At 43.0% G+C, this 27,616-nt stretch overlaps 1 protein-coding gene and 1 non-coding gene across 5 annotated transcripts in view; both read left to right on the top strand.

Moving 5' to 3' along the window:
• Window positions 1-9,725: 9,725 nt before the first annotated feature.
• Window positions 9,726-27,616, top strand: part of rnf19a (ring finger protein 19A, RBR E3 ubiquitin protein ligase) — a 64,976-nt gene continuing 47,085 nt past the window's right edge. For all 4 annotated transcript variants that reach the window (XM_037535494.1, XM_017716935.2, XM_017716934.2 and 1 more), the window contains exon 1: window positions 9,726-9,889. In XM_037535494.1, coding sequence (XP_037391391.1) covers window positions 9,859-9,889 — 31 coding nt within the window. In that variant the 5' untranslated portion in view covers window positions 9,726-9,858. The remainder of the gene's footprint in view (window positions 9,890-27,616) is intronic.
• Window positions 23,445-23,499, top strand: LOC119262618. The gene has a single exon (XR_005129774.1). It is a non-coding gene; the product is annotated as a U7 small nuclear RNA (small nuclear RNA).

Here is a 27,616-nt window from a genome sequence, read left to right as displayed (position 1 = left end):
GCTCATATTTTAAAGAGATTAAAGGGTTTTGAGCATTTCACTGCTGACTGTCCTCTTTCTAAATGCCGCAGTTACATTGCAGTGGAATTCCACCAATATTTTATTTTTTCCAAATTTTCAGGCTGGAACTGTGGATGGTTCAAATGCTGCCTCCACGTCGTCCTTAGAAGTTTCTACATACCTCCTATATACCACATTGGAGGTGGTGAGCACGACTTGACTTGTCTTCAAGTAGTTTTGGTTGGAAATAAGATAGACGTGCTGGAAATACTTGCTGGCAGTCGTGGGCTGGTGGTCAGGAAACCAGCCCTGTGGCCAAATAAAGGTCGCCGGTTCGAGCCCCAGAGCCGACACGACAGCACATGACTGAGGGGTCCTTGAGCAAGACATCTAACCCCCAACTGCTCCCTGGGCACTGAGGATAGGGCTGCCCACCGCTCTGGGCAAGTGTGCTCACTGCCCCCTAGTGTGTGTGTGCTCACTAGTGTGTATGTGGTGTTTCACTGCACGGATGACGAATCGGCGTTTTCAGTTTATTTTTACGTTTGTCACAAACGGCTCGCGCTCATGTGAAAAATGAAATTGCAAATGAAGGCATTTCATTTAATTTCCAATTTTGCGCAGATGTTTGGAAAAAGAAATGGCAAGAAGAGGTTTGTGTTTACATTTTATTGTTTTCATTTTCATTTCCTTTTTGGCAGGATTTGCCTCCCATACTGTAGAAACATAGCGGCCCAATGTGGCGGCCTCTGTTGGGATAGGAGCTGCTCTCTATGTAGATACGAAGGGCTCATTCTAAGATAACGAAAACGTGGTGATTCATAGTTACAGCTGATTATACGCTGATGGTTTTGTTACCATATTCCATCTCTCCTAATGGATCCCTCTAAAACTCACACACTGCTAATTTAAGTTAAAAGCTGTTGCTAATTATGAGCCCAGAAAATAATTCTGCTGTGCTCTTTTATATGTTTTGTGTGAGGTTTGTTAAAGCTGAGAGAGTTGTGTGTGTGTGTGTGTGTGTGTGTGTGTGTGTGTGTGTGTGTGTGTGTGTGTGTTCCCGGGCATGTTTAGTCTTGTACTTTGCTATAAACTGAGCTTTGTGAGCTCAGCTGCTTAGCAACTGAACAGCTCAGAGTGACGCTCCACTGAAGCCCAACACACACTGTTCCCTCATCTCCATTCTGCACGCACAGTCTATGAGGGGCAGAAACAAAATTTACCCCTTAATCTGAGGTCTTAGCCTCGTAGCTCCAGCGCTAAAAAAGGGGAGGCAAACCTCAGAAGACGAGCGTGTCTTGGCTGAACGGCTGCGTTTGGAATAACAGGAGGCTGTAAGTGAGTTTTCCAGCCCAGTGTGTCCCTTTAAAGCTTCTAGATTGATTAGGTCCATTCACAGCCTCTTGGTTGTGACCACACAGCGCTCACCAGAACAAAATGTTGAATTAGCAAAGGCAGGACTGAACTCGCTAAGCTACATGTCACGTGTGCAGTTGAAATCTGAGCAGCAATGTAGCTTTTGCTGCACAATCTAAAGACCACACAAAGTGAAATAGAACCTGTGCTGGAGTTTCAACTGCCTGAAAACGACACTGAACAGGATGCTTTCCTCTCTCAAATCACACTCATGGAAAATCAGTCCTCCTCATTACTTTCACTAAGGTAGGTGTTTCTAATAAAGTGGCCAGTGAGTGGAAGCACAAGGTAGGTGTTTCTAATAAAGTGGCCAGTGAGTGGAAGCACAGGGCGGGTGTTTCTAATAAAGTGGCCAGTGAGTGGAAGCACAAGGTAGGTGTTTCTAATAAAGTGGCCAGTGAGTGGAAGCACAAGGTAGGTGTTTCTAATAAAGTGGCCAGTGAGTGGAAGTATAAGGTAGGTGTTTCTAATAAAGTGGCCAGTGAGTGGAAGTATAAGGTAGGTGTTTCTAATAAAGTGGCCAGTGAGTGGAAGCACAAGGTAGGTGTTTCTAATAAAGTGGCCAGTGAGTGGAAGCACAGGGCGGGTGTTTCTAATAAAGTGGCCAGTGAGTGGAAGCACAAGGTAGGTGTTTCTAATAAAGTGGCCAGTGAGTGGAAGTATAAGGTAGGTGTTTCTAATAAAGTGGCCAGTGAGTGGAAGCACAAGGTAGGTGTTTCTAATAAAGTGGCCAGTGAGTGGAAGCACAAGGCGGGTGTTTCTAATAAAGTGGTCAGTGAGTGGAAGCACAAGGCGGGTGTTTCTAATAAAGTGGTCAGTGAGTGGAAGCACAAGGCGGGTGTTTCTAATAAAGTGGTCAGTGAGTGGAAGCACAGGGCATGTATGTTATGCAGCAGTGATCTCTCCTTGAATCGTAGAACAAGCGAGTAAAACACTGTGAACTGTAAATACAGGCTGAGCTGAATCCCGCCGCTCAACAACACCTGCATTCACATAACACTCATTCCTCTCATAGCTGCCAGGGGAGTTTCTCCAGAAACCCGAGGACAGAAGAAAAGAGATCTCCCCCAGGAAGGTGTGAAATTGGCCTGACAGGGAAAATACAGGCGTTTAGGAGTGAGATTACTGGCAACCCATTAGCTTTGCTTTGCGTGCAGTACACGGATTATTTCAGATGCTAAACGGAGGTCATTGTGGTCTTTTGTGATGCCGCCGCTGCTCAGTGACTCTGCAATTATCTGTAAATGAGGAGGTGTGTTGCCTCAACAATGCACATACAGAGGGAATCAACAGCCTATCAGAGTCAAAATCAGGGTTTGCGTGACAAAAACAGTAACAGCAGCGGATTTTCACATGAAGGAGACGGGGCTCAGGTACGAAAACCTCAGCTCCTGTTTCACACCAGCCGTGTCACATACCACACACTGACCACTTGACTGCTTTACATTCAATGGTCCTTTTCTTTGAGGAGCAGGAGGTGAAGGAAGTGCGGGAGGCGATTATGTAGGACCAGCCAAAAGACCTGCCACCTGAATGAATGTTTGTGTAATGTAAAAGATCTAAAAGATCTAAAAGCTCTAAAAGATCTAAAAGCTCTAAAAGCTCTAAAAGATCTAAAAGCTCTAAAAGATCTAAAAGCTCTAAAAGCTCTAAAAGGTCTAAAAGCTCTAAAAGCTCTAAAAGATCTAAAAGCTCTAAAAGCTCTAAAAGCTCTAAAATATCTAAAAGCTCTAAAAGCAATAAAATATCTAAAAGATCTAAAAGCTCTAAAAGCTCTAAAATATCTAAAAGCTCTAAAAGATCTAAAAGCTCTAAAAGATCTAAAAGCTCTAAAATATCTAAAAGCTCTAAAAGATCTAAAAGCTCTAAAAGCTCTAAAATATCTAAAAGCTCTAAAAGATCTAAAAGCTCTAAAAGATCTAAAAGCTCTAAAAGCTCTAAAAGCTCTAAAAGATCTAAAAGATCTAAAAGCTCTAAAAGCTCTAAAAGCTCTAAAATATCTAAAAGCTCTAAAATATCTAAAAGCTCTAAAAGATCTAAAAGCTCTAAAAGCTCTAAAAGATCTAAAAGATCTAAAAGCTCTAAAAGATCTAAAAGCTCTAAAAGCTCTAAAATATCTAAAAGCTCTAAAATATCTAAAAGCTCTAAAAGATCTAAAAGCTCTAAAAGCTCTAAAATATCTAAAAGCTCTAAAAGATCTAAAAGCTCTAAAAGCTCTAAAAGCTCTAAAAGATCTAAAAGCTCTAAAATATCTAAAAGCTCTAAAAGATCTAAAAGCTCTAAAATATCTAAAAGCTCTAAAAGATCTAAGAGCTCTAAAATATCTAAAAGCTCTGAAAGATCTAAAAGCTCTAAAAGATCTAAAAGCTCTAAAAGCTCTAAAATATCTAAAAGCTCTAAAATATCTAAAAGCTCTAAAAGATCTAAAAGCTCTAAAAGATCTAAAAGCTCTAAAAGCTCTAAAAGATCTAAAAGCTCTAAAAGCTCTAAAATATCTAAAAGCTCTAAAATATCTAAAAGCTCTAAAAGATCTAAAAGCTCTAAAAGATCTAAAAGCTCTAAAAGCTCTAAAAGATCTAAAAGCTCTAAAAGCTCTAAAAGCTTGTGCTTAAATGACTGAAATTTAATTCCATGTCACATCAGCCTGCTATTATATTCACACTCCTGGGCAAAACATGGGCCAAAACGGCGAAGCATCAAGCTTTTAATGGTCTTAACTTCAAACCATTAAAGAACCAGCCGCAGGGCGTCGGTGTGTGAGAGCTTTTCCCTCTGAGGTCTTTAAGTGCTTTAAGTGCTATCTGTCTGTCTGTCTGTCTGTCTGTCTGTCTATCTATCTATCTGTCTGTCTGTCTGTCTGTCTGTCTGTCTCTCTATCTATCTATCTATCTATCTATCTATCTATCTATCTATCTATCTATCTGTCTGTCTGTCTGTCTGTCTGTCTGTCTGTCTGTCTGTCTGTCTATCTATCTGTCTGTCTGTCTGTCTGTCTGTCTGTCTCTCTATCTATCTATCTATCTATCTATCTATCTATCTATCTATCTATCTATCTATCTATCTATCTATCTGTCTGTCTGTCTGTTGGTCTCTCTATCTATCTATCTATCTATCTATCTATCTATCTATCTATCTATCTATCTATATGTCTGTCTGTCTGTATCTGTATGTCTGTCTGTCTGTCTGACTGTCTGTCTGTCTGTCTATCTATCTATCTATCTATCTATCTATCTATCTATCTATCTATGTATCTGTCTGTCTGTCTGTCTGTCTGTCTGTCTATCTATCTATCTATCTATCTATCTATCTATCTATATGTCTGTCTGTCTGTATCTGTATGTCTGTCTGTCTGTCTGACTGTCTGTCTGTCTGTCTATCTATCTATCTATCTATCTATCTATCTATCTATCTATCTATCTATCTATCTATCTATCTATCTGTGGCCAGTACACCAGGAGACGTGGAGGAGGCCGTAGGAGGGCAACAACCCAGCAGCAGGACCGCTACCTCCGCCTTTGTGGAGTCAACAGCCAGAGAGAAGAGGAAGAGGAGTGAGGCTGCGTGGCAGAGGAGTTGGGAGGCAAAACAGAGGAAGAGGCAGAAGAGGCCAAGGACATATGCGTGTTCCTGATGAGATAAGAGCCACACTTGTAGACCAGGTTCTCAATCATGGGCTTACGATGGCTGAGGCTGGTCGAAGGGTGCAGCCAAACGTTGGGAGAACAACTGTGTCCTCAATTATTCACACATAACAGGTCTGTAATCTAACAATAGGCACTGTACTGTAATACTGTGTACTTTCTGTAATGCATCATGCAATATTACAGTATCCCACTTGCATTTTACAATATACAGTGAGTGTACTTCATACAGTGATATCTTACACGTTTGTGTTTTGCATTAATATTTTGTCCACATAGAACTGCAAGACAGCTTCTCAGGGGTGGCAGAGGGGTTCACAGCTGAACAGGAGGGCACTATTTGCACCATGGGTGTTGAAAACAATGCCATAACACTAAGGGAGATAGAGAGTGCCATTACAGAGGACACCCGCATCTTTGAAAACATCCAAACAGTCAGCATCTCAAGCACTGACAGGGTGCTGAAAAGACACCAAATGAATATGAAGATGCTGCACACTGTTCCATTTGAAGGGAATGGTGAAAGAGTGAAGGAGCTGCGCTGCCAGTACGTACAGGTGAAACATGTATGAGCCTGCAGTAACTGTACCTCACAGTAAACAGTACAACAAAGCAGAGACTCAGACACTCTGTCATAAACACACTATGGATTCACACCTCACTCTATCACGAACACACCACATAGACCTGTATCTTATCCTGCCTATAATTAATGAGCAACATCTGCTGCTGACACAATGGTTCAAGTGCAATACATAAAAGTTCTGTGCAATATCTGTAGTCATTACTGTGAATATCTACAGTTACTGTGCGATATCCAGTCATTACCTGCTCAGAAATGTGCAATATCCACACAACTGCATGTGTAAACGGTACATTTGTACATTTTCTTAATTCTATTTTTATTTTTTTATATTTTTCTGGGAACAGACGCCTTGTTTATTTATTTATTTCTATAGTATATCTTAAATTTAGTGTTTTGTATGATGCACATCTTTGTCTGCTTACTGCTCTTTATCTGCTTACTGTGTCTTCTGCTGTAACAATGTAAATTTCCCCCAGTGGGATAATAAAAGTCTCTTATCTTATCGTGTAGTGATGTACAGTACAGTGAGTGCGACCTTTACACATTGGCTATGGCTGTAGAAAAGAAGATGCAATGTGCTGTATACATCTGATGTAACTGTGTCTTGTCCAAAATAAAAATGCATGTAATTCATAACTCATTTTGTGTCTTCTGGATTTAGCGTATAATGGAACTGGAATCAAGTGAACCACCTCACAGCTTCATCTACATGGATGAGGCCGGCTTCAACCTAACAAAACGCAGAAGGTGTGGTCGAAATATCATCGGCTACAGTTGATGTGCCAGGCCAACGGGGCGGGAACATGACCTCGGGTGCTGCTATCTCTGGGAATGGTGTGCTAACGCATATTCCCACTATTGGGCCATTCAATACAGAGCATCTTGTCACCTTAGACAGGGATCTCATCCTGGAACAAGAGAGGGATCAGATTGGAGATAGTTTGGGACGATGTCAGTTTCCATCATCAGGCAATAGTTTGCGACCCAGAGTAGGATGCTGGAGTTCCTACCACCCTACTCCCCATTCCTTAACCCCATTGAGGAATTTCTCAGCATGGAGATGGAAAGTATATAATCGCCAGCCACATACACAGATGACCCTTCTGGCTGCCATGGATGCAGCGTGTGATGACATCCCAGCAGATGCCTGCAGAGGCTGGATAAGACGCTCTAAAAGACTCTTTCCACGCTGCACCACAAGAGAAGATATTCGTTGTGATGTGGATGAGAATTTGTGGCCCAACAGCCTGGAACGTCGGGAGGTTTAGGAAGACTGCACTGTAATTCCTATTGCTCTGCATGTACAGTTTTCCCTAAGGAGATTGTCCCATGTTCACATTTGTACTTGTGTTTTAAGTTTTTTTTGTCTTTGTGCTCTGCAGAGCTGCCTTTTCCTTTCGGTATCGCAATGACAAGCGTCAACAAATTACAGTACAAACCATAAAAGAGTAAATGTGAATCTTGTCCAGTCTCTTGCATCGATCTCCCACATACACTAAGGTGTAACCTACAATTTACAATAATTGTCATCAATATTTTAGCCATAGTTTATATCAGAACATCCCTCCAGAGCACACGGTTGTAATGACGACATGACTAGGCTATTTGACCGTCTTATCCGTACACAATGACACAGAGACTCGTCATTCTGATGGCACTGACGTGTTCGTTGACACGGATACTTTTGAGAGATGAACTAAGGCTTTTGCAGGTCATCCATGCTGTTTTGCTATTTGTACGAATTGTTTTGAGAAATGCACTTACAGTTTTGCAAATGCCAAGGATGAATCGAGAAATGTACCAAAGCGACTGAGAAAAACTGTAACTTGCTGATTTTAACGTATTGAAAAAAAATCTAATTAATTCCAAATACATTGAATTCCGAACTGTGAGCCTACTGTGTTTTGCGCACAGAGGAATTAGACCCCTGCATTTAATCCATCCATGCAGTTAAACACCCACAGACATGCGCACAAGTGAGCACACACACACACTAGGGGGCAGTGAGCACACTGGCCCGGAGCGGTGGGCAGCCCAATCCTCAGCGCCCGGGGAGCAGTTGGGGGTTAGGTGTCTTCCTCAAGGACACCTCAGTCATGTGCTGTCGGCTCTGGAGATCGAACCAGCGACCTTCTGGTCCTGAGGCTGGTTCCCTAACCTCCAGCCCACGACTGCCCCCAGACTATAAATATATAAATATAAATATATTAAACTCAGCACATAAACACTGTTACGAGTTGTGTGCTAACGTGTGCAGAAGTGTGTCTCTGTGGAGGAACTGAAAGTTAAACCCTGTTTATCTCCAAAGGCCGGTTCATTCGTCACCAAAGCAACACCAAACGAACACTAAGGCACAGAAAAATGAAACGGCAGCAGTCAAAAGTTTGGACTCGTTTGGCTGAGTGTGTGTTTTGACGCCTCTGTGGTGGGTGGGCCCAGTTGGGGTCAGAGTGAAACCGTGCGGGAGGGCACCTCTTCCTGGAACCCTGTCAGATAAAACATGCAGTGCACAGATCAAAGCAGCGCGCCTGCAAACGCTACAGTGCAGCTGAGTACTGAGAAAAACCTGAGCAAAAATAGCTGCACGAAAAAAGAGCTTTAAACCCGCACTGAAGAAAAACCCCCACAAACCTGAGAGAGAAGCAGTAGTCGGAAAAAAAACCGCTCAGAGCAGATCAGTGTGTGAAAATATGAAATCAGCCTGTAGGCATGGATTTACAGAGAGCGTTAACACAGACTTACAAGTCCACATACACGGATCAGGCGTAACATCATGACCTTGTTTTTACGCTCACTGTCCACTTTATCAGCTCCACTGACTGTATAGCTGCACTCTGTAGTTCTACAGTTACAGACTGTAGTCCATCTGTTTCTCTGATACTCTGTTACCCTGTTCTTCAGTGCTCAGGACCCCCATAGACCCTCACAGAGCAGGTACTGTTTGGGTGGTGGGTCATTCTCAGCACTGCAGTGACACTGACGTGGTGGTGGTGTGTTAGTGTGTGTTGTGCTGGTCTGAGTGGATCAGACGCAGCAGTGCTGCTGGAGTATTTAAACACCTCAGTGTTGCTGCTGGACTGAGAATAGTCCACCAACCAAAAATATCCAGCAACTAGAGGATGACCAACACAAACTGTGCAGCAGCAGATGAATTTAGAGCCATTTGTCACTGTGGAATTAGACCTCCGCATTTAACCCATCTGTGCAGTGAGGCACCCACATACACACACACTAGGGCGCAGTGAGCACACTTGCCCGGAGCGGTGGGCAGCCCTATCCACGGCGTCCGGGCAGCAGTTGGGGGTTAGGTACCTTGTTCAAGGGCATTTCAGTCACAGAACCGGCAACCTTCCGGTCACAGGGCTGGTTCCCTAACCTCCAGCCTACGACTGCCCCCGAGCTATCGTCTCTGACTTTACATCAACAAGGTGAACCAACAAGGTAGGCGTGTCTAATAGAGTGGACAGTGAGTGGACACAGAGTTTAAAAACTCCAGCAGCAATGCTGTGTCTGATCCACTCGTACCAGGACAACACACACTAACACACCACCACCACCTGCAGTGCTGAGAATGTGAGGGTGCTGCTCTGTGAGGGTCCATAGGGAACTACAAAGTGCACCTATATAGTAAGGGGAGCTGATAAAGTGGACAATGAGTGTAGAAACAAGGAGGTGGTCAGAATGCTTTGTATAAATGTTACACACAGACACACACGTGTGTGTGTGTGTGTGTGTGTGTGTATATATATGTATGTATATATATATAAATATAAAAATTTTATTCTTTTAACTGTCTATTAAAATTAAACCTGGGCTGGTTTGCAATGTTGTACTGAATCCCTGTGAATGTAAACCTCTCGCGAGAGGCCCATTTTTGAACTACCCTGTGGACGCGCGTCCCAATTTACTCACTTTAAAACTTCGCGTACTCGAGCTCGCCCCCTCGCCAGCCATTACTCGATCCTCAGCCTCCGTCACAGAAGTGCGCACTTGGAGGGCGGAGCCGCGAGGTGTAGAGCGTGAATCGGGACGCAGCCGGCGGGAGGGCGAGAGAGAGGCGGTTACAGTGAGTCAGAGAGAGAGAGAGCGAGCGAGCTCGGCGTTCGAGGGAGCAGTCGATAAGTTTTCAGCCGAGGAACAAATCGCTTTAAAAGCTATTTTGCTTTATTTTTTCGACTTGTCTACGGCGTCTGTCGCTTCTACTCGCCAAGTGGAATGAAATGCTGTTACGTGGGTGACTCGAAAGGTAAGATTTCTTAGAGGACGCGAGAAAAAAAAATTACCTCAGCTGTTCTCATAACTTCAGCCGTCGAACGGATGGATAGCTCGGTTAGCTAACTAAGTAGCATAGCACAAACAGCACAAAACAAAGCGCAGAAGACGCGTTAAAGAGCCGCAGATCAGCACAGAAAGGCCTTTTAAAGCGGTCTGGTTGTGTTTTAATTCTCGCTTTGTGGGAATTATCAGTCTAGAGTTGAGTAAGAAAGCAGCACCCAAAACAAAACCGCTTTAAGGAGGCCTCTTAGCTTGGCTTTGCGGTGTTGCTAACGCCCGTTAGCCGCATATTCCTCGCTGCTGGTGTTTCATGTTTCATTTTCTCGTTCGTTCGTGTAAATATATGAGCTTAAAATGCCTAAATCCAACGTTTAAGGCCTGTAGGTGTCACATTGTTGCGAGGCTGAAGTTAGCTTCCCAGTTCTTGTTCGAATTTCCCCGGTCCACCTTAAATCGTGCAGCAGCTGTAGTTTGGCGCCGCCGGCTCTAGAATGTAACTGCTGCGCTGTTTAAGGTGGACCGGGAAAATTCAAGGAAGAAGCTGGTGTGAGCTTCGATTTTAGGTCGCTGTTGGTTAGGGAAGTTAATTTGAGAGTTAATGTAGGTTCACATTAATGTCTTTTACAACGTGAACGTGATGTCTGTTCACAAATAAGGTCCAACATTCACAAGTTTGATTCGTGAATCTGGCAACCTGTACTATTTTAGCTCCCGTGGCTTGTTAATAAGGGGAATTCCACGGACTTTTCAAAATTCCAGCGTAATTAAGGGTTAAGATGTAAACGGAGCCATTCTGAGCGGTTTGGTGTGAAACGCTCCGTTCTAGATAAACTTAGTCAGAGCGGTTCACAGTGGTGGTGATAGGAACCAGACGTCCCCCTCTAAAAGCTCCTCACAGGAAGTTCCTACATGAGCTGGTTCTGAATTCACTGCCTGATGACTGAGACGCTGTTTTATGAGAGTTTAGAGAACTTCAACTCCATTCATGGTGGAGGGAGACATGCAGGGCGCTGTGCGGCAAAATAGTCCCCAAAGAAAACTCATTATTACAGAATTTCCACGGTTTTCCATCATCAACATTCCATATGAACTCCGAAGACTCGTGTAGGTTCTCTGGTGGTTCTGGATGGTAAATAAAGTGTCTATATTTGTGTTGTAGTCATGGCGACGTCTGGTTCCCATCACCACCACTGTAAAGACGTCTGAGTCAGTAAGCTGTTATACATTAAACCGCTTTAAGTGACTCTGTTTACATCTCACCCACTGAATTACACAGAACCTCGGTGGAATCTGTGGAATTCCCCTTTAACTGTTAAAAGAGGCTTTCGTAAGGTTATATATTGATTTGTAAAGGACTTCAGAGGCGCTTAAAACTCTAGATAAACCCTTCATAAAAGCCTGTTTGTGTTGCTCGGTGTCGCTGGGTCGTGCATTGATCCCGCCGTGAGAGATTTCAGCATTAATCTTTGCTCCAGCTTCCTCCAGGGATTTCACTGTCGTAATACCCAGAGTATGATTACATTTTTAGAGACGGACGTTGAACTTTTCCCCCTGCTTCTGTTATTTGGGGCTGGATTTTTTTTAAAGCTTGGCTAATCAGAGAAGGTCCCAGTGCTGGACGATACTGGTGAAAATCAATATTGTGATATCGTTTGAACGTCATTGTGGCACTTTGGGTTCTAACAGCTTTGTAAAGACTTAAAAAAAATGGTTTTTCATGGTGAAATGGTTCTTGTGGTAGATGGAGAATGTTTATGGATTTTATATAGAACCTGGTTCTGTATAGCACCGAAAAAAGGTCCTATTGCTACAAGCTTGACGTTGTAATGATTACGGAACCCGTTTTGGTGCTATACAGAACCATATACAACACATTCTCCATCAATCTGAAGAACCCTTTCGCGATGCGTCGGACCATTAAGCGTACAAATGGTTCTATATACATTAAGAACCAGTCCATTTACTAAAGAACCATCTTTTTTTAGGTGTGTAGTGTAAATATGGTTATGGTATCAGCTTGTGTGCCATCGTTGGGTCCTGGATAACAGGTAAAGCAGTGCTGAGGCATTATATCATGTATGTTATGCTTGTTATGTGAAACAAATTGATGATAAAAATGACTAAAATTAACAAGCAGCGTCGCTGTATACCGATCCAGCTGATATATCGCCCAGCCCTGTATACCGATCCAGCTGATATATCGCCCAGCCCTGTATACCGATCCAGCTGATATATCGCCCAGCCCTGTATACCGATCCAGCTGATATATCGCCCAGCCCTGTATACCGATCCAGCTGATATATCGCCCAGCCCTGTATACCGATCCAGCTGATATCGCCCAGCCCTGTATACCGATCCAGCTGATATATCGCCCAGCCCTGTATACCGATCCAGCTGATATATCGCCCAGCCCTGTATACCGATCCAGCTGATATATCGCCCAGCCCTGTATACCGATCCAGCTGATATATCGCCCAGCCCTGTATACCGATCCAGCTGATATATCGCCCAGCCCTGTATACCGATCCAGCTGATATATCGCCCAGCCCTGTATACCGATCCAGCTGATATATCGCCCAGCCCTGTATACCGATCCAGCTGATATATCGCCCAGCCCTGTATACCGATCCAGCTGATATATCGCCCAGCCCTGTATACCGATCCAGCTGATATATCGCCCAGCCCCGGGTCTGAAGCTGAAACTGTGAGGTTGGGGAAATGTTCATGGGGAGAAAGCCAGCAAATCTTCGGATATTTCTCCGTTTCCCTGAAACGGATTTAAGATCTGACTCAGATTTGTATGTTTGGTAACAGCTGTAAACCTGCCAGTTCTTCTAAATGTGGAAGATTTCTTTTGAGTTTTTTTGACTGTTGGACTTCAGTTCTGTTTTCTCAGCGCTCTGGCACAGCGGTAAAAGAGTGGATCAGCATTTAAAGCCTATATGGAAGCCGCTTATTCTCCAACGGCTTGCGGTGCGCGCTGTAGTGCGCGTGATTTGTTGATCTGTGTCCATTTCCTCTTCTCTCGTGTTGTGTCTATAGGGGGGGACGCAAAGAAGTCGCCGCTGCTGATTTTAACCCGTTAATGTCCTGTCGATATTCAGCTGGGGCGCAGTCCTATCACCTCAGTTCAGGTCATTCTGCTGAGACGTCCAGTTTACTGATATATAAAAACATGTCAGGGTTACAATTTGTTTATATTTGGGGGAAAAAAAACTTATTTTAACAATTTCACCTTCTTGAGCCTCAATTCAGCAATACTGGTTTTTAAATCAATCATATTGAATTCCAAACACCGCAGAAGCGCTCGTCCTCACAGTCGTGTGGAAAGGCTGAGGCCACACTTAGATTTTTATTAGTTTTTTCTGCAATTTTAACTACAATAATGTAAACGTGACTATGAAATATATGATTTAAATGACACAAAGAAAAGAAAATGGCAAATAAATATATTATATTATAAAATATATAATAAAAGTCCCCCAGGAATCGAGTCACTGGTGTCACCAAATAAAGTCTCTTATTTTGAAATAAGTCACGCCGATGATGTCACTCGACATCCTTTGACCTGTTGTCTGAGGATCTATGAAGAAAAGCTCATGGTGAGTCCACTGTGTCTCTCAGTTCTCAGAGATCTTCTCATTCAGCTCATGACCTCATATGAAGCTTCTAGCTGACGTCACCGGTGTGACCGACTTTATTCTGAGGTCGCTGTGAAAAAATAGAAACACAAATGGATTAAATTCCATATTTTAGTGGACGTTCCCTGATGGACAGCGTGTGGTTTGATGTTCTGTAAAATGCATTGATCCTTAAAAACGTCTCTGGTGTTCCACATAATGAAGGAAACACCAGAGACGATCGGTGACGCCAGTGACTCCTATGGAGAGACGGAGACGTGGACGTTTCTGTAGAATCACGCTTTTATATCCTGTTTATCTGCAAATGGGTTAAAACTAAAAGGCATGTATTGGGCTCAGAAACTGGGACTATGGAGGACTTCCATGCTTTGGCTCATCAGAAGCCCATAAACGAGCTCATTTTCTTTTCCACGGCTGCCCGAGTGTTTATGCCGTGGAAAATTTAGTCTGAGAGTTGAGAGCTGGGGAGATGTAGCCGTCTGTGTTTATGATTTTTCCCCCTCATGCTGGTTCCTGACCTTAATCAGAGTCTTAGGTTTGTTTTCTTCTCGCTGTAATGAGAAAACACTGAGAGCTTTATGGGGAGGCTGGGAATGCTGTTGCCGTCAGGTGCTCTTGAGACGCAAGGTTGTTTATGTTATGATTATCTTGTAAGAAACAGGGCTCAGTATCAGAAATCTATTTTTCTGTGGCAAGGACTGAAAGGAAATTGTCGTTCACTGCTAGAGATGGGCGATGCGGTAAAAATCTGATATCGTGATACTCCAAGAAAGGTTCGCGATACTTGATGTGCCACAATATTCGTTTTTTCAGACGTCTGATCAGCTGAAACAGGAAAAAGAACCAGTAGTGCTGCTTAAAAAAAATACCGTCAAAAACCGTGAAATTTCTATTTGGTATTTGGCACTAAATCCAGTTAAACTGGACTAATATTACTCTCTTTATAATGAGACGTGCTGTCGTTAAAGGAAAAAAAAACATGTTTTGTGATTTGTGTTTATCGCGATGACAAATCACGGTTTTCTTTTTATAGGAATAGATTTTTACTATGAATATTAGAAATATGTGTATATGTGTGTCATATTGCCCAGCCCTGTTCACTAGCCATAGTCTGTCTTATCCGTACCACTGAATCAAGCTCTAATCCATGTTACTAAGGCTCACATTCCAGGCTGAAGCGGCACAAATCCGATTTCCTGCCCCGATGTGGCTCAGATCTGGTGTTTTCAGGGCGGTGTGGACACACGTCTGATCTTTTCAAATCCGGCCTGAGCCGCTTTCATAGGTGGTCCTAGATCGGATACGTATCAGATTCGTGGCCACGTGACCTCAATGTTACGCTCAGATCGGAATTCGTGTTTTTTTTTTTCCCCTCCACTGCGCGTGCGCCGTCGTTCAGCGTTACCATGGCAACGGCGCCGAACAGACGTTAAAGCCTGTAAACGATGGAAAAGCAGCTCATCTCACCTTTTCCTCCTCCGTCTGGCTCTAATAATGAAGCTGAGAGCTGATCAGAGTTAATGATCTTCTCAGCGAAGCTCGTTCTGCTCGTTAGTTTGTGCTGATGATGCGGTGATTCAGTCACGTGACGTCACTGAGTAGGAGGAGCTCATGAGGGTCAGTTCAGGCCGGTTCATCACATTAATGACCGATTCGAATCACTTACTTATATACAAAAACACAGTTTTATGTATATTGTGTATGTGAGTGAGTGTGTGTATGTACACAAGACAAAATATATACACATAGTTAAATATATATATATATATATATATATATATATATATATATATATATGTGTATATGTGTATATATATATATATATATATATATATATGTGTGTGTGTGTGTGTGTGTGTGTGTGTGTGTGTATATATATATATATATATATATATATATATATATATATATATATATATATATATATATGTGTATATGTGCTTAAATGTGTGTATTAAATTATTTTTTCCCTTTCTTTATATATTGAAGTATACGAGAGGGCTTCATCCCTGTGTAAATGTGATGCGACAAACATGATTTGAAGCTGATACTTGTTTTAAAGCGAACGTGCCGATATTGTCATGAATCCCTAATAAAGGTATTTCGTCACTTTGGTACCCAGCCGTAAATTCTGCCCGATCAGGATGATGTGAAAGCTGACAGCACTTGTCTAAACTGAGTGTCTGTTGTGACGGTTGAATTGTTTGTATCCTAAAGCATCATAAGTCTGTTGAGTCATTGTCAATTCAGAGGTTTATAGATGATATCTATGGCTGTTATGACAGAGTTGCCGTGTTGTCGACTCGCCCCGAGCAGCTGGTCTTTAAGAGCTCGGTCCTGGTCTGGAGTCACTGGTGTCAGTTGTCATTGTCATAATCCCTTGGTGACCAGTATGATTCATACTGTTCTCTGTCTTAATAGCTCTGTGCTTTAATTCTCGATGGCTGTTGATTAACGTGGATGGATGACGGCAAGTAATGCACTGTATAGTGTTTTATGGGCTGCACAGTGTTTTATTTCTTTGATGTTAGTGCAATATTGGCCGATGCAGTACTGATATCAAAGAGGGCTGCAATATACAGGCTTCTGTCCAGTCGCACTGTTGTTCACTGTGTGCTGTCAGCATCCTGACCCAGTTACCTTACGGTTTTGATGAATAAAGGTGTTTTATAATCCTGAAAAAAATGTCAGAATGATACAGGCCAGTCTTTAACCCCGTCACTTCACTTCTTTGCGCAGCATATTACTGTGACGGTATTATAATCCCAGTACTACTGTTTTTTCTACACTCACTGTCCACTTTATCAGCTCCACTTACTGTATAGCTGGACTCTGTAGTTCTACAGTTACAGACTGTAGTCCATCTGTTTCTCTGATACTCTGTTACCCTGTTCTTCAGTGCTCAGGACCCCCATGGACCCTCACAGAGCAGGTACTGTTTGGGTGGTGGGTCATCCTCAGCACTGCAGTAACACTGCCGTGGTGGTGGTGTGTTAGTGTGTGTTGTGCTGGGTTTTTAAACACCTCAGTGTCGCTGCTGGACTGAGAATAGTCCACCAACCAAAAATATCCAGCCGACAGCGTCCTGTGGGCAGCGTCCTGTGGGCAGCGTCCTGTGACCACTGATGAAGGACTAGAGGATGACCAACACAAACTGTGCAGCAGCAGATGAGCTGTCGTCTCTGACTTTACATCTACAAGGTGGACCGACAAGTTAGGAGTGTCTAATAGAGTGGACAGTGAGTGGACACAGTGTTTAAAAACTCCAGCAGCACTGCTGTCTGATCCACTCAGACCAGCACAACACACTAACACACAGCACCACGTCAGTGTCACTGCAATAATAGTACCTTCTGTGTGATGTGTTGGTTTTTGTGACATCACAAATACGTTGAATTCAAAACGGGGTGATTTTCCAGTTTAGTGTTCATACATAGTTTCTTTTGGACTGGAGAGCGAGTGGCGTGTTGTTAGTGTTTACGTAATTACAGTGATTTCAAAACGATGAGAAATTCAGTTTTCCATGATTACAGGCCCTTTAATCCATGTCGGACTATTAGCTTCCAAGCCTGGCATTTTGTTGCTTGTACTTCGGCTCAAGGCTCACAAGCATCCCTGAACCCTGTCCATGGATTTTTTTTCCCTCACCGCAAACAGTAACAAAGAGGAAACGAGGGAAGGACAGTGTGTTGTTTGCCAGAGAGCAGCTGGATTTCAGAAGACCAAACACAAACCGGTGGCTTTTGGCAGTGATTCTCATCCGTACTGGTGCTCTCACAGTGCCAGACTCTGCCACACAGTTTAGCCCGTGGAATGTTCCTCAAGGCATCTCGATGCAAACGGATTAAAGTGGAAACAGACTGAAACTGTGACCTTACAGGCTGAGAATGAGGCAGTAGCTTTAATATGGAGCCGAACAGTTGAACTATCCAGGCTCCGCCCACAAATGTTCTTTCGCAATTAACCTAATGAATTTAGAAGGTGAATGAATAACCGACTCTAAATGTAGGTATTGTGATATAAACCGAGTCCGTTCTACAGTTTCTCATCAGACTGAATGAATAACCGGCTCTAAATGTAGGTATTGTGATATAAACCGAGTCTGTTCTACAGTTTCTCATTAGGCTGAATGAATAACCGACTCTAAATGTAGGTATTGTGATATAAACCGAGTCCGTTCTACAGTTTCTCGTTAGACTGAATGAATAACCGACTCTAAATGTAGGTATTGTGATATAAACCGAGTCCGTTCTACAGTTTCTCATTAGGCTGAATGAATAACCGACTCTAAATGTAGGTATTGTGATATAAACCGAGTCTGTTCTACAGTTTCTCATTAGACTGAATGAATAACCGACTCTAAATGTAGGTATTGTGATATAAACCGAGTCTGTTCTACAGTTTCTCATTAGACTGAATGAATAACCGACTCTAAATGTAGGTATTGTGATATAAACCGAGTCCGTTCTACAGTTTCTCATTAGGCTGAATGAATAACCGGCTCTAAATGTAGGTATTGTGATATAAACCGAGTCTGTTCTACAGTTTCTCATTACACTGAATGAATAACCGGCTCTAAATGTAGGTATTGTGATATAAACCGAGTCCGTTCTACAGTTTCTCATTAGACTGAATGAATAACTGACTCTAAATGTAGGTATTGTGATATAAACCGAGGCCGTTCTACAGTTTCTCATTAGACTGAATGAATAACCGGCTCTAAATGTAGGTATTGTGATATAAACCGAGTCCGTTCTACAGTTTCTCATTAGGCTGAATGAATAACCGGCTCTAAATGTAGGTATTGTGATATAAACCGAGTCCGTTCTACAGTTTCTCATTAGACTGAATGAATAACCGACTCTAAATGTAGGTATTGTGATATAAACCGAGGCCGTTCTACAGTTTCTCATTAGGCTGAATGAATAACCGACTCTAAATGTAGGTATTGTGATATAAACCGAGTCCGTTCTACAGTTTCTCATTAGGCTGAATGAATAACCGACTCTAAATGTAGGTATTGTGATATAAACCGAGTCTGTTCTACAGTTTCTCATTAGGCTGAATGAATAACCGACTCTAAATGTAGGTATTGTGATATAAACCGAGTCTGTTCTACAGTTTCTCATTAGGCTGAATGAATAACCGACTCTAAATGTAGGTATTGTGATATAAACCGAGTCTTACAGTAAAACAATGTTACACTGTCTTGAAGTCTGATATGTAAATAGGCTCTTTTCTGGTTGGCTGCTCTGTATTGTTTCTCATTCAGGCTAAAACAATGCTTGCAGTTTCAGTTTGAATTGGAGGGCTGAACTGCTGAATATGAAATGGGTGGACGTGTTGGTAAATGTGTTGGTTTTTGTGACATCACAAAAACACTGAATTCAAAACAGGCTAATTTTCCAGCTCAGTTTTCATATGTATTTTGTTTTTAGACTGGAATGTGGAGCTCCACTTACTGTATAGCTGCACTCTGTAGTTCTACAGTTACAGACTGTAGTCCATCTGTTTCTCTGATACTCTGTTACCCTGTTCTTCAGTGGTCAGGACCCCCATGGACCCTCACAGAGCAGGTACTATTTGGGTGGTGGGTCATTCTCAGCACTGCAGTAACACTGACGTGGTGGTGGTGTGTTAGTGTGTGTTGCGCTGGTCTGAGTGGATCAGACACAGCAGTGCTGCTGGAGTTTTTAAACACCTCAGTGTCGCTGCTGGACTGAGAACCAATAATATCCAGCCAACAGCGTCCTGTGGGCAGCGTCCTGTGACCACTGATGAAGGACTAGAGGATGACCAGCACAACCTGTGCAGCAGCAGATGAGCTGTCGTCTCTGACTTTACATCTACAAGGTGGACCGACAAGGTAGGAGAGTCTAATAGAGTGGACAGTGAGTGGACACAGTGTTTAAGTCCTTTCCTCACTTGTCTAATCTGCTGTTGCTCTTTAACCCAGCCAATCCTGTTCATTCTGTTACTTCAGTAAATCAGGTTCTCCGCTGTGGGGAGCGCGGAGGAAGTCCGAGAGCCTGTCGCTGATTATGAGGAAGAATAATCTTTCCGTTTTTCTGCTGGTTCGTTTTTCGTCAGCGGTGTGAACGCGTGTGACGTGGCGGTGAGCAGTTCGCCAGCGCGTGATTCTAATCTAATCTCGGATATCGCAGCGAGTTCGCTCTGAGCGGCATTGGGTGGCCCTATCTCCCCTTATTTGACTCCTAGCCCAGCGTCGCCTGCAGTGATTATAAAATTTGTTTGATGCCGGTTCCGGGCCGATAGCCGTCACTAATGTCAACGCAGTCAGACGGCGGAGAGATAACGTTGTTTCGGTCAGGGGAGCACCGATACAGCCTTTTCTCTCCTGATACTGATACCGATATCCAAACTCAGGGTATCAGTCGATACCGACGGCATACATCCAGTCATGGTGCATAAAGTTGGATCCAGTTTTTAAACGAACGTTAAAATAAAAAAAATTTAATGTGAAATTTAAAATGTAATTTTTATTTATTGTATTTTAGTCCAGTTACATTTTGTATTCATTTTGTTTAAGCAGCCCTTATATTACATATACTCTTAAACAATGGTTCTTCACGGGTTCTTTACTAAAGAAAGTGGTTCTATATAGAACCACGAATGCTCAAAGAACCCTTTGCACGATTAAATGGTTCTTGGCATCATTAAAGCATTCTTCGGGTTGATGGAGAATGTGCTGTGGGGTTCTTTTATTGTTACAGGTTTGACGTTGTAATAATAGTAGAACCCTTTTTGGTATGTATAAGCCGACTACAGGGTCTACAGGACATTGTCCGTCAATCTGAAGAACTGCTAAATCATGCAAAGGGTTGTTTGAGTGTTCATGGTTCATAGAACGACGTACCTGTTTTGGTATATGGGACCGCTTTCTTTATTAAAGAACCCTTGAAGAACCATCATTTTTGAGTGCAAGTGACAATTTAAAGAACGGCAGCTCTGCTTCTAGTCTAAATTATGACTAGATCGTAGTGGAAACTTCACACTATGTTTCAGGATTTATTAGGGCTTAATATTTAATAATTAATTGCTCTTTTACACTTCGCACGTTAGGAGATTTGCTTTCTGGTCACAGTGGTCCCGGTAAAAGCTGAGTAAGGTTGGTTTTCCCGCTGATTTAGCAACTTCAGTGATGGATTGAAACGTTTTAAATCGGTGTTTAGGTGAATATTTGATATGGGGCAGCCGCGGGCTGGAGGTTAGGGGTCTAGGTTGATGGTTTGATCCCCTGAGCCGACACTGCATGACTGAAGTGCCCTTGATGAGCAAGACACCTGACCCCCAGCTGCTCTCCAGGCGCTCCGGGAGAGTGTCTCCTAGTGTGTGTGTTCACTAGTGTGTGTGTGGTGCTTCACTGCTCAGATGGGTTAAATGCAGAGGTGATATTTCCCCGTTGTGGGACTAATAAACGTCACTTAATCTTAAAAATATGTTTTAGGTTTATAAAATTGCGCTGTTGGGTTTCTAGTGATTGTGGTTGGTAAACAGTATTGATTGTGGATTGGTTGATCGGATCCCTCTAATAAGGTCAGCTGTGAAGTTGAGCGCTATGGAAAAAGATTAATATCACAGTTACTTAACCACTTATGCTCCTGGGTATATTTTGGTGTAGTTATTCAGTAACTTCATAAAATAAATGTTAATTTTATTTATTTGTTAGTTTTTTTTTGTAAAATCCCCTCAAATGAGCAGAACTTGTGTTTTATGATCTCCACACATCACTACACGCTCACAATTTACTGCTGAAAAGCCAAAAATCTCAGACGCTCTTTGTGTTATTTTCTAGAAGTGATGTTTCCAGAGCAGATCACTGAAGAGACGCCGTCTGTTTATAGTTTAGAGCCCAGATTTGGGGAAAAACGGGTCGACTTTCAGTAGAAAAACAAACTGAGTTCAGCTTCTTTTATTATAAGGGTTTAAAATGACGTCACCGTCTATTAGACTGGAGAGAAGAGCTACAGCCTCACACGACGCCCAGCTTCTGAATGGAGCTTATGAAATATATATAATAAATAATTTGGAGAAGAAAACGTTTGTCTGTGCGTCACACATGCAGGAGAAACAGAGCTCTGCGTCAGAGCTGGACAGAGTACACAAACCCTGTGCTTGAGTTAAAGCAGAGACACTCAAGGTAAAATATTACTCTATTACTCCAGTAAAAGTAGAAGTTCCTCCCTTTAGACCTCCACTTGAGTAAAAGTACTAAAGTATTTCCTTCAAATGTACTTAAGTATAAAGTAAAAGTACTAAAACATTAACAAACTTAATGCAACTTACAAGTTTAAGTTGAATAAAAACTGGCTTTAAACTCAGGATCACAGATGAGCTCCTTTACTATGTTGATCTGTAGGCGTCTGTTCATAAACATAAACCAGCCCAAACTCATTTACTATAAAATGAAATGGTGTTTGTAGAAATTCAGAAAAAAGCCGCGTCAGTCTCGACTGCATATGTGGACATATTTCTATATTGAGCTCTATTTACACAAAGTTAGGTTAGTTCATCATTTATGTTGAACAGACTCTCCCAAAGTTTTACGCTGCTGCGCTGACGTTGAACCGCGTGCTGCACTGGGTCGGTATGACCGACAGGTCAAAACCAGCTCTAAACAAAGTGACCGCTGGGCCCTGATTGGTGCTCTGGCTTTGCGCTTCTTTCGTTTTGACATGTTACGTTTTTATACACACAGAAACCAAAAGGAACGACAGATTTCTCAAAATGTAGGAGGAAAAAGTCGGATATTAGACTCTGAAATGTAGTGGAGTGAAAGGAAAAAGTCGCCCAGAACGGAGAAACTTCAGTACAGATACACCAAAAATACTAAAGTACAGAAACTAATTACATTTACTTACAGTCCACCACTGCTTCTGCATGAAGTTTAATCACTAGTGTGTGCCGCCGTTGTACGTGTGAATTATGCGCATATCTTTTATTACGTGTTGTTAAGGCCTGACCATCTTGTTAGTTTCATTTTCACCAGACGTGGTTTGCACTGTGAGCTTGCTCGTGTTGCAGCGCTGCCAAATGTTAAAGGTGTTTCTATGCTGCGTTTGACCTGTGGCACATATGCATGAATGGGATTTCCATAATACAGTTCTTAGACTGTCTAATCAAAAACATTCATTCCCCCAAACCTGCTTGCGTATTGATTCGTTATTAATGTAGTTTTCCAAACAAATTGTGAGGAGAACATCGTTCAGGGTATGTCTGCTGTACGTCTAGAGCCTTGTTGTTTTGGAGAACAAGACCCCCCCCCGACCCCCCCCCCCCAGTCAACTTAATACAGTCTGATTATAGATCAAGACCTGAGGTGTTTATGCTCAACCTACTCAAGTCTGATGGGAAATCTCCGACTTCTTCGTCTGTCGCTATGACGTAATGCACGTGGGCAGAACCGTCTAAAACCTTCCGATAGGGAATGTAATCGGATACGCGCTTATATACTATTATTAATATACTATTATTTTTTACATTATATTGTATACATTACGTCCTATTGATGGATGGACAGACATATAGACAGATGGATTGATCATGTTATTGATCCCATAGGGAAAGGCGTCTACTACAGCTGCACAAAGTACAGTAAACAGCAAAACATGCAAACTATTACCGTATATTATTACACAGATGCATAAGTAGAAGTAAATATGCATAATAAGAATATAATACAGCAACCATATAAAGTATAATAAATAAATAAAGTAAATAAATAAGTGAAGTTGATTAAGTATTATGCAGGTGGCTGTGCGATGTTGTCCTGCCACATCCAGTGAATCGTATATATTCGACACTGTGCAGTAAGTTTATAGTGTTTTATAGAGTAATAGTATTTATTATCATATTAAAATTCACTAAATTTGCTCTTTTAGAATTTGTCTAGCAGGTTTCTTCTAAAGAGGAAGCCCCCCTGTGGGGCAGTCGTGGGCTGGAGGTCAGGGAACTGGCCCTGTGATCGGAAGGTCGCCGGTTCGATCCCCAGGGCCGACAGTCCATGACTGAGGTGTCCTTGAGCAAGACGCCTAACCCCCAACTGCTCCCCGGGCGCCGTGGATAGGGCTGCCCACCGCTCCGGGCAAGTGTGCTCACTGCCCCCTAGTGTGTGTGTGTTCACTAGTGTGTATGTAGTGTTTCACTTCACGGATGGGTTAAATGCGGAGGTGGAATTTCCCCAGTTGTGGGATCAAAAAAGTATCACTTACTTACTTACTTACTTACTTAAAATAAACACAGGCATAATCATATATCTAATTTGTTAATTTTTTATGCATTTTCTAAAAATCTAAATTGATTATTTTAGCCGCTCCTGGTCAGTTTTGGTGCAGCTATCGAATCAATTCCGTCCCCATCTCTGCTCGCTCACCTCAGCCCTACTTCAGCCTCCCTGTACCTTCAGCCTGCGTGACGCAGGGATTAGAGGAGGGGCTAAACTTAGCAGGTCTGGGGGGTTATCTCTGGGTAATTGCATCTAAATCTAAACACAGTCTGATCTACAGAGCTCAGGTGAATGAGCAGCGTCTGGGTCAGCTGAGCGAGTTAGCAGATTAATCTCCTCTTTCATTCACACTCATGAATGAAGCTTTGCTCAGATTAGCCCCAGACACCTCTGCAGACACTGCTTCAGCTTAAACGGGACAGGAAGCGGGTGTTTCATGTCCTCTGTAGGTGGGATAATAATACATTTAGAGGGGACTTTCAGCTTTCAGGTGTTTGCTGATGAAGATGCTCCACGTCTTTTTCAATATTAGTCATCTTGAAAGGATTTTTTTAGCCTGGTCAGGGTCGTGGTCATGTTGGGCGTGATCTGTCAGATCATGTTCTTGTTGTCCTGTCAATGTTAACGCCAGGGCCTGGATTTCCGTGCGCATTGCACATAATTTCATCGATTCCCACAAACATATTAGACGTTTATGAGATGTCTAATAATGTTCAGCCACCGTTTACAGCAGAGCGCAATGCGGGACGACTGGCCAAATAGACAGAGTTACGCTCTGGACAGCACGCTGGGCGCTCTCTCCCTCTATCTACGAGCCAACGAGCGTCCTCTGCTGCTGCAATACCTCTTGGTAACTTGTACAGGCGAGTTTTCGATGATCTGGACTAGAACATGGCTGGATAAACCGTAAATCTGCGTCATCTGAGGTGGAAGCCGCTCAGGAAAAAACTCCAGAACCCGACAGGCCGCAAACAGCAGTGTTAGAGATGTAGGCGTTAGCGATATTGATCCTCAGGATCCTCAGTCAGGTAAACACTAACGATAACAAGGTGAAGCAGCAGCAGCACAAAGACAAGATTCAGACTAACTGGCTCAGAATATGTGTCTCGAATTTAACGGTGAAATGAGCCGCACGATTTGAGACCCTCACTGATGCACCAGTTTAACTCACAAATACTTCACAGTACCGAGTTTTAATTTCCCGTTCAAAACAAGTAAACACAAAACACAACTTTGAACCTAACTTGAATTTTAATGGCCATTAACGGTCATATGCTATATTTCCAAAAGTGTTCACTCACCCATCCAAGCCTTACATCACCAAGCGCAGTGCAAAGCGTGGAATGCAGTGGTGTAAAGCGCCGCCACTGGACTCTAGAGCAGTGGAGACGTGTTCTCTGGAGTGACCAATCACGCTTCTCCGTCTGGAAATCCGACGGACGAGTCTGGGTTTGGCGGTTGCCAGGAGACGGTACTTGTCTGACTGCATTGTGCAGAGTGTAAAGTTTGGTGGAGGGGGGATCATGGTGTGGGGGTGCGTTTCAGGAGTTGGGCTCGGCCCCTTAGTTCCAGTGAAAGGAACTCTTAAAGCTTCAGCACCAAGAGATTCTGGACAATTTCACGCTCCCAACTTTGTGGGAACAGTTTGGCGACGGCCCCTTCCTGTTCCAACATGACTGCACACCAGTGCACAAAGCAGGTCCATAAAGACACGGATGAGCCAGTTTGGTGTGGAAGAACTTGACTGGCCTGCACAGAGTCCTGACCTCAACCTGATAGAACACCTTTGGGATGAATTAGAGCGGAGACTGTGAGCCAGGCCTTCTCGTCCAACATCAGTGTCTGACCTTACAAATGTGCTTCTGGAAACACGGTCAGAAATTCCCATAAACACACTCCTAACCCTTGTGGAAAGCCTTCCCAGAAGAGCTGAAGCTGTTATAGCTGCAAAGGGTGGGCCGACATCATATTAAACCCTATGGATTAAGAATGGGACGTCACTCAGGTCACTCACTCGTGTGTGAAGCCAGACGAGCGAATACTTTTGGCAGAAGAGTGCGTCAGTTTATTTTGGTCTGTTTTATTAGCCTGTTTTTTTTTTTTAAAGCAATAAACTGCTCATTACTTGAAGCTTGTGCTCTGCGGGGTAAACAAGTGCAGCGATATGACATGAACAGGCTCTTGAGTTGGCCTGACACACGCACAGATGTGCACGCAGTTCAGACGGATAATTTACATGAGCAGCCATAATTCAAATATGCGCCGAGGGGCCTCGGCGTAGGCGGCGTTTTCATTTCAGACATTGCAGATTGTCATCCTGACGTCTTTGTCACTCCGAAATACTTCCAGATTGCTGACATTCCTGGTGTTCATAGCAGTGGCAGTTCACTGCAGCGCGTGTACTCAGCTCACCTGTGTTGTTGATCAATACAATTATTTTGACCTCCGTAGACACGACCTCTTGTTCAGTGTAGGTCTGCTGGTTTGTGCCTTGGTAAGGTGTGTGTGTGTGTGTGTGTGTGTGTGTGTGTGTGTGTGTGTGTGTGAGAACTTTTTTGATCACTTTTAATTAACCTGCCACCCCTCTGAACCCCCCCACCCCAACATCCATGGCCTTAATTCATATGAAGTTGTTTGAGTCAGTGGTAGACAAATTGCGTTTGATGTCATATTAGCAGCATGTAAACCCTTGTAGGCTGAAGTTAAAGGGGAATTCCACCCGTTTTTATTTTTTGCTGTGTAACTCGGTGTGTGAGATGCAAACATGGTGATCCAGAGGGTTTGGTGTGAACTGGTTCAGACGTCTTTACAGTGGTGGTGATGGGAACCAGGCGTCGCCATGACTACAACACAAATATAGACACTTTATTTACCATCCAGAACCACCAGAGAACCTACACGAGTCTTCGGAGTTCATATGGAATGTTGATGATGGAAAACAGTGGAAAATCTGGAATAATCAGTTTTCTTTGGGGACTATTTTGCCGCACAGCGCCCTGCATGTCTCCCTCCACCATGAATGGAGTTGAAGTTCTCTAAACTCTCATAAAACAGCGTCTCAGTCATCAGGCAGTGAATTCAGAACCAGTTCATGTAGGAACTTTCTGTGAGGAGCTTTTAGAGGGACGTCTGGTTCCCATCACCACCACTGTGAACAGCTCTGACTCGGTACGTTTATCTAGAACAGAGTTGCTCTGTTTACAGCTTAACTGCTTTATTACACCTGTTTAAGGGGCCAGGTGTCATGCTTTACCTGTTAACTGTTTTGAATAATAGTTCTGAAACTGGCCCTCGGGCTTGTGATCCACACATTTTGCCCAGGATGTCCTCCTGTAAACACTGACGTGACTGTGTTTGCTGTGGGTAGTTTTATTTGATGGCTAATATTGAGTGAAGCTTATTGGCCGTGGTGTCGGCCTCTGAGTGCCACCTGTCTGTGTTAAGTAGCCTTTCTGCCTAAAGCCATGTTCTTCTCTGGTCAGCTTGGAATGGTTTCGGGTTACATCGCGGGTAAATAAGTGAAGGTTTATTTTAGCCGCTCAGTTGACAGTTGGAGAGCCCAGAAATGGACAGATAATGTGAGAGGGAGGATGTTTGGGATTCGGAAGCGTGGGATCAGTATGAACACCGTATTGCTGTTATATTGCAATTGGCACTGTCACAAATTCTCGAATGTCGAATCAAATTGACCTCATTTAATTAGTTATCAGTGTTCATGGTGACGCTGGAAAATTCTGTCTTACAGTATGGAATGATGGACTGATGGACACGCCCATTAACGCACACTTTCACCCTCAGAGTTAATATACAT

Source organism: Pygocentrus nattereri, chromosome 27 (genome assembly GCF_015220715.1).
Source record: "Pygocentrus nattereri isolate fPygNat1 chromosome 27, fPygNat1.pri, whole genome shotgun sequence".
Lineage (NCBI taxonomy): Eukaryota > Metazoa > Chordata > Actinopteri > Characiformes > Serrasalmidae > Pygocentrus > Pygocentrus nattereri.
The sequence above is the reverse complement of the archived record's forward strand: the minus strand, read 5'-3'. Positions and strand labels throughout refer to the sequence as shown.